The sequence below is a fragment of the Osmerus mordax genome, chromosome 11 (genome assembly GCF_038355195.1).
Source record: "Osmerus mordax isolate fOsmMor3 chromosome 11, fOsmMor3.pri, whole genome shotgun sequence".
NCBI classification, from domain to species: domain Eukaryota; kingdom Metazoa; phylum Chordata; class Actinopteri; order Osmeriformes; family Osmeridae; genus Osmerus; species Osmerus mordax.
In genome coordinates this window covers 17666598-17677197 of record NC_090060.1, presented here as the reverse complement: position 1 = coordinate 17677197, position 10600 = coordinate 17666598, and the positions used below count along the sequence as shown (strand labels likewise).

The 10600-nt window shown below is 51.1% G+C and overlaps 1 protein-coding gene across 2 annotated transcripts in view; it reads right to left on the bottom strand.

The window, feature by feature from the left end:
• Positions 1 to 1028: 1028 nt before the first annotated feature.
• Positions 1029 to 10600, bottom strand: part of LOC136951480 (large neutral amino acids transporter small subunit 4-like) — a 45304-nt gene continuing 35732 nt past the window's right edge. Inside the window, exons 6-15 of one of the 2 annotated variants that reach the window (XM_067245902.1) lie at positions 9622 to 9714; positions 8937 to 9070; positions 8006 to 8208; positions 6206 to 6349; positions 6013 to 6030; positions 5611 to 5737; positions 5381 to 5513; positions 4636 to 4709; positions 4435 to 4558; positions 1029 to 4280 (exon numbers count right to left, since the gene is read on the bottom strand). In XM_067245902.1, coding sequence (XP_067102003.1) covers positions 4119 to 4280; positions 4435 to 4558; positions 4636 to 4709; positions 5381 to 5513; positions 5611 to 5737; positions 6013 to 6030; positions 6206 to 6349; positions 8006 to 8208; positions 8937 to 9070; positions 9622 to 9714 — 1212 coding nt within the window. In that variant the 3' untranslated portion in view covers positions 1029 to 4118. The remainder of the gene's footprint in view (positions 4281 to 4434; positions 4559 to 4635; positions 4710 to 5380; positions 5514 to 5610; positions 5738 to 6012; positions 6031 to 6205; positions 6350 to 8005; positions 8209 to 8936; positions 9071 to 9621; positions 9715 to 10600) is intronic. The other variant, XM_067245903.1, reaches the window with a different exon arrangement.

Sequence of the window (10600 nt, the reverse complement as noted above, 5' to 3'; positions counted from 1 at the left end):
TGGTGGACAGTCAAGTTACGTGACAGAAAAGCAAGGTGAGTGAATGGCATTGGACTGGAGGGAGACTTTAAGGTTTATGGCAGTGTAAAAAGTGCTGATTCATTATCATTCGAAGGGACTGAAACGTGTCAGCCCCACATTCATATTGCTGAAGTTCTGTACTGCGGTGTGGTTAAGACGCCGTGGTTGATCTCCACAGCCAGACAGACGAGCTGTAAAGGAAACCGTCCTTTCAGGATCGCACGTGCCGTTTGTCAACTGTGGTTGTTAAAAAAGCCCAGACCTGTTTCTCTGTTCCGTGTGTGTGGGTGTTCATTTAACTGAGATCTGAATGCCCTGCACTGAACTTTTCTCTGAGTATAAAAAAATAACGTTATTGTTCCCATCCCATCGTCTCTCTCGTGTTCGAAAAAAGCGTTTGTTTGCTGATGCTTGGGAATACATTCTGTGAGACTTACAGGACTAGCATGTGGTTCACTGAGTCTATGGACCTGTCGTTCTGTTTTAGTCGATCAGACTTTACTGAGGTTACTAGAGTAGGAAGTGTAAGGTGCATGTGTGCCACTCGTTTCACACTTACAGTCTAACCATTCATCAAGGCTGCTTTGGGAAATATTATCGCTGTCTCTCAGTGTGTGTGTGTATTTGTATGTGTTTGTGTGAGGGTAGAGAAACAGGTCTTCAGGCAGTATTTCTGGAGAGTGTTAGCAGGGTGTGGAGGACCCAGAGAGATGGAAGGTGAGGGTGGAAGGGAGGGAGGGTGGAAGGGACGGAGGGTGGGTGGAAGGTGAGGGAGGGAGGGTGGAAGGGAGGGAGGGTGGATGGAAGGGAGGGAGGGTGGTTGTAACAGCAAAGGCCTTCATCCACACAGAGAGACTCTGTGCTGGCTGTCTTTGGAAGTGCTTCTGTGAGTTACGCTGAGCACAAACAGAAGAGACTAAATGCCAATCAGTATCTCTCTCTCTCTCTCTCTCTCTCTCTCTCTCTCTCTCTCTCTCTCTCTCTCTCTCTCTCTCTCTCTTCTCTCTCTCAAAGTTACCGCCCCCCCCACCCCGCAACAGGGTAACTGACTCAAGCCCCTGAGCCCACAGTTACAAGAACGTAGAGCAGAATCTAAGACGCGAGCTCCCCAGGACCCTGGTCGACCTCCTGCTATGATTGTAGAAGCAGATTCAAGTTTCTAGTTTGAGGTGTGTGGGTGGGACCCTACAGGGGCCACTAAGCAGTACCTCTATATTACAGTGGTATTTACCATATCATTAAATATAAAGTTGTGCGTAATTACGAAATACTTAGTGGAGTGTTTATATTAAAAAATGAATGAGATTTGATAAAATAATGAGATATTTATATCTATATCTATAAAGGTGGTTACCAAATTCCAGTTCTGTTAGACTGAGTATAATATATAAATATAAAAATACAGATTCTTACCAGGTTACATTATATTCAAATGCTAGGTAAATACCCTCCGACATGGTACAGTGACTCAATAAATGCCCCCTATATTAGATTAAAAGTGCCTCTAATTAAAAAGCACCTTGTTTGTTGATAAAACGTCACAGTACACAAAGACACATTCTTGCACTGTTTGTGTGTGCGTACAGGATCTCGGTGAGAGAGAGAGAGGTGGGGGGGCGGGGGCGGGGGGAGAAACAAAGATGTGCTCAGACCCTCACAGAAGCACCTGTTGCTGAAGAGAATCCAGGCTAAAATGGATCTCAGTTTCAGGAAGAGAGTCTCTCTTCAAAACACATCATGCTTTACACCCTCTCCTGGCCATCGAGCTACTCAAATCATCATTTAACCTGACAAACTGTTCTCATTACACTAAACAACATTTGCCACTGGATCATTACACAATTGTAATCGATATTGCAAGTAAATACAGTTGTAAACAAAAAAAAAGAAAGAAAAAAAGATTACTTTTAAGGAGGCTACCTGATGCAATATAATCCGTTAATCTGAAGACATTTATAAAACAAACACTCTGTCGAGACAGACTGCCATGACAAGTCTGTGTGTGTGTGTTTACAGTATGTGTGTTTACAAACTGTGTGTGTTTATAGTGTGTGTGTGTGTTTACAAACTGTGTGTGTGCATGCGTGTGTTTACAGAATGTGTGTGCAGAATGTGTTGACAGTATATGTGTGTACAGTACATGTGTGTGTGTGTGGTTATACAGTAACATGCATTGCTGCTTAATCACCCTGCCTAGCAGTGCACTGTGTCATGTCACTGTGGCACATTATTGCTGGTAACAACAGCACATCTCGCCATGCGTGTGGAGCCTCGACACTGAGGTACCGAGTCCTGGAGAAGCTGCTGCATGCAGGCCTCGAGGGTCAACACAGGTTAACACAGCTGTCTGTCTGTCTGTCTGTGTCCAAGTCTCTCTCGTTTCCCCCAGCCTCCAGCCTCCAACAGACTCCACCCCCAGAGGTTGGAAGAGGGCAGGTGTTTCCTGGGTTTGGAAAGAGAGCTTCCTGTTCCTTGTCTGTGTTGTGTCTCTTCAGAAATGTTTGGAGTGTCCAGTCCTGTGTGTGTGTGTCTCAGAGCCTGAGGTCTTCTCTGGCAGTCCCAGGATGACTCTGGGGGGAGAGGCTGCAGAGGACGTCAGCTGGACAGGAGACATGAGAGGACGGTCTCTGCTCGTTTTCACGGCTGCCTGTCCAGCACAGGGAGGGTGTCTCCACCACCCTGTCCAGCACAGGGAGGGTGTCTCCACCACCCTGTCCAGCACAGGGAGGGTGTCTCCACCACCCTGTCCAGCACAGGGAGGGTGTCTCCATCACCCTGTCCAGCACAGGGAGGGTGTCTCCATCACATCACTGTGGCGTTCCTCCGTCTCCCCGGAGGATGGAAGTCTCACGTTTTAGCATTGAAGCACCCCTGACTCCCAGATGCGTCGATTGAAAGCACCACTCTCACTCACAGGACTGCCACCAATGGCGAGGGGGCAACTGTGAACTCAGAGATCTGATTGGAAGTCCATGGCACAAAGAGGGACTGACGCGAACCAATCAGGAGCTGAGGCGTCAAGATACAGAGACACATGAACCAATCAGAGAACCTCAACATTGTTGCTGTCATTAACACCTTGGAGAGCGACAGGAAAATTGTAACTGTGCTGGACTTGGCATCTCCACTAATGGCATTGTCTGGTTCTCTTCTTTTGTGGTGGACTAGCAGAGTTGGCAGATGACTAGAAAGAGTCATTGTTTACCACGAGAAAAAATTAAAGTAACAATCGAGAGGAAAAATGAAAGAGAGGTAAAAAGGAGATCTCTCCCTCTCTTTCTCTCTCCCTCTCTCTCTCCCTCTCTTTCTCTCTCCCTCTCTTTCCCTTTCTTTCTCTCTATATATATGAGTAGGTAGGATCCAAAACGGCTATTGTGATGTAACTGGTGTCTATCTGGCAGTTTTGACTGCCCGATAAACATATTTTCAAGTTAAGTTTCTCTTTCCTCAGCTTCCAGGTGCAGTGTAGGGCGTGGCATGTAGAGCTTCCAGGTGCAGTGTAGGGCGTGGCATGTAGAGCTTCCAGGTGCAGTGTAGGGCGTGGCATGTTTCTGGACGACGACACGGTCATGTTACAGGTGAGATCCACGCTGACAGTTGCCCTTCAGATCCAGTGTCTCGTGTGTTGGTGTGTGTGGCAGGAGTTTCACAGTGTAGAAGGTTCCAGAGGGTGTGTGTGTGCAGTACGTGTCAGGGTGTGATACTGTCCCGGGTTCATTGATTGGCAGTGGACGTGTGTGTGTTTATGGGGAGAATGTACGGGTCCAGGAGTGTAAGAGAGCATTGTCTGAGTCAGTGTGTGTGTGTGAATGAGTGTGTGTGTGTGTGGACAGGGGGAATGTACGACCCCAGGAGTGTGAGAGAGTATCGTCTGAGTGCAAGTGCAGACGGACTGAGAGGCTGGAGGAGGGGAGGAATCAGCTACGCATCATCATCTAACCCTATTTCCTCTGTCCTCCTCTCCTCCTCTCCTCTTCTCTCTTCTCATCCTCTCTTCTTCTCCTCTCTTCCCTCTTTTCTCCTCTCACCTCTTCCCCTTTCTCCTCCTCTCCTCCCCTCTCTTTTCTTCCTCTCTCTTCTTCCTCCCTCCTCCCGGTCTAGACGGAGGCCTCAGGTTTGCTGCCGGTGTTGATCTGGACGTAGATCTTGGGGTCCTCGTGGCGCTCGCGCTGCAGGCGCCGCAGGTGTCGGCTGTGACAGAGCAGGTAGAGAGGCAGGCAGAATCCCAGCATGCTCAGCCCCAACAGAGCCACGTTCACCTGCACGCACGGGACAGGAAGCAGGATATGACATCAGCCATCCGGGGAAACGGAGGAAGTGAGATCGTAAGTTAGGGATGAGGGAGGGTGAGGAGGAGTATGTGAGGGTGAGGAGGGAGGGTGAGGAGAGGTGTGTGAGGGAGTTCAGTCTCACCCATAGGGGGTCTCCCTCCAGGGGGCCCACCATGGCCATAAAGAGGGGCTGCTGCAGCAGAGCGAAGAGAGCGCTGATCAGGGACTGCATCCCTGTGAGACTGCCGAACTGAGACGAGGGGTACCTGAGACACACACAGCACGGTCAGGATACACACACACACACACACATGTGTACACACACACACCCTGAGATACTTACACAGCGGCGTACAGGCCTCCGACAGCAGAGTGGATGAAGCCTCTTACGATGGTGTGCAGAACGAAAGACAGGATCTGAGAGCAGAGAAGGAGAATTCTGTTACTCCTGCTCTGCAACACTGTTCCTCCTCTTCTGTCTTGGATCAGCTGCTAAATACTGACTCAGACCACCACAATAAAGTTACAACATGCACTTCTGATCCTTGTATATTACTTTCACACTGTGTGTGTCACTAGATACAAGCATCTGGTAAATGAATAACGTCAATAATGTCAGATGCGATTCCACACCAGTTGATAAATGAGCAGCAGTTTTCTTTGTGTCCACCAGGTGTCAGTGTAGCGCTTCACAGTCCTCTCAGCTGCAGTATCTGCAGCCCTGCCTTTGGTTCTGCAAGGGTTCTAGTCAGAGGAACGCATGCAGAACGATGCCCTCCTGTGCTGGTAGAACCCCTGACAGAACTAGAAAATATCTGTCTAGAACATGAGTAGTTCTCTTCTCAGGGGAACGTGTTTGTCGATGAGACATGTCTTAAAATACTGATGATTGGACACAGGTCATATCACATGACTGACCGACTGACTTTGTACTAAATCAACGAATCCCTCCCTCCCTCCCCCCCTCCCCCCCTCCCCCCCTCCCTCCCTCCCTCCCTCCCTCCCTCCCTCCCTCCCTCCCTCCCTCCCTCCCTCCCTCCCTCCCTCCCTCCCTCCCTCCCTCCCTCCCTCCCTCCCTCACTCTCTACCTGCAGAGGCAGGCTGGGAATGAGACAGGTGGCTCCGAAGCAGACCAGCAGCAGGTTGGTGAAGATGAAGGCTCTCGTGGCATTGGTGATCTTCTGGATGGTTCTGTCTCTCCTCTTGGGAGCTCCAGGCTCCCTGGCGACCGGAGGGAGGGAGGGGGGGGGGACATGAGTTCAACAGGAAGTGACATACTAGACACGCTCATCAGAGTGTGTGAGTGTGTGAGACTCACTTTTTGAGATCCTTGCCATCTCCATCCTCACAGTCTTTGAGCTTCCAGTCCATGATGTAGCCAATCACAGGAGAGGTGATGAGGCAGAGCAACTGCAGAACACCAAAGATGGACGTGTACACGCTCACTAAGGGAGAGGAGGGGGAGGAGAGAGGGAGAGAGAGAGAGGGAGGAGGGGGGAGGAGAGAGGAAGAAAGTTAATCAGAAACGCTCAGTTATGATAACACTATTTAGAAGAAGGTTAACAGGCGGGGAGGAGAGGAGAGGAGTTTCTGAAGTACTGAGTGAGTTAGGAGAATGTGATGCTTTTACAAGACAGCATGAATCTATGCCAGAGACAGAGGTGGCTGGCGAAGGGAATCGATGAACTCTGAGCTCATCTAGCTCTGCTTGAACCCTTACCCACTTCCATCCTTTGCACTGCACAGGCAACAGGAAGCAGGAAACAGGAAGCAGGAAACAGGAAGCAGGAAGCAGGAGGAAACAGGAAGCAGACAGAGTTAGACTGAAGCAACGCAGCGCCACATCAGGAAGAACCCCCACAAACACACAGACACACACACAGACACAAACACACACACAAACACACACACACCTGTTGTGAGGTCGCCGTCTGTGAGAGCCTCCAGGATGTTGTTCATGGCCCCCATGTAGAAGATGAGGCGTAGCTGGGTGACACACATGGTGATGAGGCTGAGCATGAAGATAGGACTGAAGATGCTCTTCATGAACGACTGGGCTGGAGAGGGGGGAGGGGGGGAGAGGGTTAAACCACTAGAAGTGTCTCATAACTGGGGTTAGAACCATGTTACACACAGCAGGTACAGGGCCTCACGATCATGAAGCTGGAGGAAGCACCTGTAGAGACCAGCACACACCTGCCCTCACTACCAGGAGAGACCAGCACACACCTGCCCTCACTACCAGGAGAGACCAGCACACACCTGCCCTCACTACCAGGAGAGACCAGCACACACCTGCCCTCACTACCAGGAGAGACCAGCACACACCTGCCCTCACTACCAGGAGAGACCAGCACACACCTGCCCTCACTACCAGGAGAGACCAGCACACACCTGCCTTCTCTACCAGGAGAGACCAGCACACACCTGCCTTCACTACCAGGAGAGACCAGCACACACCTGCCCTCACTACCAGGAGAGACCAGCACACACCTGCCCTCACTACCAGGAGAGACCAGCACACACCTGCCTTCTCTACCAGGAGAGACCAGCACACACCTGCCTTCACTACCAGGAGAGACCAGCACAGCATCTAGCACCTCCAGCAGCTGCGCAGTGAGTGAGTGAGTGTGTGTGCATGTGGCTGTTTATGTGTATGTTTCTTTATTTCAGTGTGTGGTCTGTGTGTGTGTCAGTGTGTGTGTCAGTGTGTGTGTCAGTGTGTGTGTCAGTGTGTGGTCTGTGTGTGTCAGTGTGTGTTAGCTTGTGTGTGTGTCAGTGTGTGTTAGCTTGTGCGTGTGTCAGTTGTTTATGTGTGTCAGTGTGTGTGGAGCCAAGCCAACTGGGCCAAAGGGCCTCCCAGTAATAAACCTCCTGATTGGTAGAAGTCCAGCTGATGCCCCTACTTCCTTAACGACCTCCCGCTGCCTGCTGATTGGCTGCGGCGCGACCCCTGACCCCAGCACCCCCTTTCATCCCTCCTGATGACCCACACACCGCTGGCCTGCCGGGCAGGGATTTTTGGAACGCGGTCCGAACCGATTCCACGGTCGGCTTGCTCCCAACAAACCCCTGTGGGGCGTCCTGACCCAGGTTCACAACCCTGACAGGGTGAGGGGGTGGTTGGGTTGGAGAGGGGGTGTTTCAGGACAGTTGGGTGTCTCTGGGGATAATTGTATCGTACAGATCTGGGTTAGTACAGGCAAAGGGCACGGCACAAGGGGGTGGGGGGGCTGGCAACTCTCCGAACGAGATGTTGGACTCGTTGACCTCTCAGCCAATGACAGCTCTCATCAGACAATCTGGCGTCGAAGACCAAAACACTGTCTGTACACTGCTGTACTAGTGTACCCTCCCTCACGATCAACATACAGTAGAGATTCTTCTACTCTTTCAGTGTATCAACACAGAGTACAGTAGACTACAGTAGAGTAGATACTTGTCTGAGCTACACTTCACACACTATCAACAGAGCAGGATGTAGACAGCTGTGTGTTTACATTTACATTTAGTCATTTAGCAGACGCTCTTATCCAGAGCGACTTTCAGTAAGTACAGGGACATTCCCCCCGAGGCAAGTAGGGTGAAGTGCCTTGCCCAAGGCCACACCATCATTTGGCACGGCTGGGGAATCGAACCAGCAACCTTCTGATTACTAGCCCGATTCCCTAACAGCTCAGCCACCTGACCCCCTCCCTCATGTTTACACTCACTCTCTTCCTCCGCCTTGCATTTGACCTCCAGGTCGACGGTGGAGAGGCACAGCTTGTTGCCCTCCTGCACAGCCAGCTCCCGCGGGTGCTGCTTCATGGAGTGTCCCACGCTCAGACGGCGTCCCACCGTCGTCACCTGACGGTAGAACTGCTTCCCTGTGATCTTGTGGTCGAAGCCCAGCCAGCTGAACTTGATCTTCACCCTGAGAGAGGGAGGGAGAGGGGGAAAGGCGAGGGTTGGGGAGGGGGGAGAGAGAGGAGAGACGGAAGAGAAACAGAGAGGGAGAAAAGTAAGAATAACATCAACTAAATCCAGGTGAATCAGAACAAAGCCTCTGGATCTCTCGCTTTGCTACTACTTCCTGTCTGGAAGGCAGGGGCTGCCCTGGGGGCGTGTGTGTGTGTGTGTCCTACGTGTGTGTGTGTGTCCTACGTGTTAGTGTGTGTGTGTCCTACGTGTTAGTGTGTGTGTGTCCTACGTGTTTGTGTGTGTGTGTCCTACGTGTGTGTGTGTGTGTGTCCTACGTGTGTGTGTGTCCTACGTGTGTGTGTGTGTCCTACGTGTGTGTGTGTGTGTCCTACGTGTGTGTGTGTGTCCTACGTGTGTGTGTGTGTGTGTCCTACGTGTGTGTGTGTGTCCTACGTGTGTGTGTGTGTCCTACGTGTGTGTGTGTGTCCTACGTGTGTGTGTGTGTGTGTCCTACGTGTGTGTGTGTGTGTGTCCTACGTGTGTGTGTGTGTCCTACGTGTGTGTGTGTGTCCTACGTGTGTGTGTGTGTGTCCTACGTGTGTGTGTGTGTCCTACGTGTGTGTGTGTGTGTGTCCTACGTGTGTGTGTGTGTCCTACGTGTGTGTGTGTGTCCTACGTGTGTGTGTGTGTCCTACGTGTGTGTGTGTGTGTGTCCTACGTGTGTGTGTGTGTGTGTCCTACGTGTAGTCCATGTCCTCGGGGCCGGGGAAGGGCTCCAGGGGCCAGTTGAAGAAGCAGTTGAGGAACACGAGGCCGGCACAGCCTGCCCACACCAGCAGGATGCTGATGAACGTGGCGCCCAGGTCATAGATCACCTGCAGGGACACCACCACGTTACTAACACACACGTAAGACACACACACACACGTAAGACACACACACGTAAGACACACCCACACACACACACACACTGACACACACACACGTAAGACACACACTGACACACACACACACACGTAAGACACACACAGACACACACACACACACGTAAGACACACACAGACACACACACACGTAAGACACACACAGACACACACACACACATGTATGACATATAGACACACACACACACGTAAGACACACACAGACATACACACACACACGTAAGACACACACTGACACACACACACGTAAGACACACACAGACACACACACACACACACGTAAGACATACACAGACACACACACACACGTAAGACACACACAGACACACACACACACACACACGTAAGACACACACAGACACACACACACACACACACACACACATAGACACACACACACACACACAGACACACACACACGTATGACACATAGACACACACACACACACACGTAAGACACACACACACACACACAGCCTCACCTTGATCCCAGGGAAGGTGACGGCTGAAGAGGCGTAGGAGCCAATCATGAGAGCAATGAAGGTGGAGCGCAGGTCTCCAAACATGCTGGGCAGCTGAATGGGGGGGGGGGGGGGAGAGAGGTGAGATGTTAGACTTATTAGGAAAGAGACTTCAGTGCACCACACTGTTTGTAAACAAATCTCAAATGTCAACAAACTGAAATGTTCTCTTTGTAACAACTTTGGGACAGGTGAGCAATGTTAATACGCTGTCAGAGCTGTTGACAGTGTAACTAGGAGGGTCTCTAACACACCATGCTCTCCTCCCTCCCTCCCTCCCTCCCTCCCACCCTCACACTGGCAGAGAGAGACAGAGGGAGATGGAGAGAGAGGGGAGATGGAGAGAGAGATAGAGAGACAGAGAGAGGAGATGGAGAGAGAGAGGGAGATAGAGAGAGGGAGATGGAGAGATAGAGGGAGATGGAGGGAGAGAGGGAGATGGAGAGAGGGAGATAGAGATGGAGAGAGAGAGGAGATGGAGAGAGAGGGAGAGTGAGGAGATGGAGAGGAAGATCCCGTAGCAGCCAGTAATGATCCAGCTGTCAGCCCAACGCGAGAGCACACACTGTTCCTGAATCCCACTATAAACAACTGGTCTGCTGGAGAACATGGAGACAGAGAGAGAGAGAGAGAGAGAGAGAGAGAGAGAGGGAGAGGGAGAGCGAGAGAGGGAGGGAGAGAGACAGAGAGAGAGAGGGGAGAGGGAGGGATAGTAGATACATAGTGGAGAAGGAAAGAGAGAAAGGAGAGAGAGGATCATGGGACTGGTGATATTTCTAATGCTAGCACACGACAGGAGAAGCCTCTGTTATGAGAGTGGGGGGAGAGGGGGAAGATACCAGAGAAGGGAGGGAGGGAAACAAAGAACTTTTCTTCTATGCTAACATGGGATCATAGACTCAACAGTTCTACTAAACCTTCTCTCTCTCACCCTGAGTCT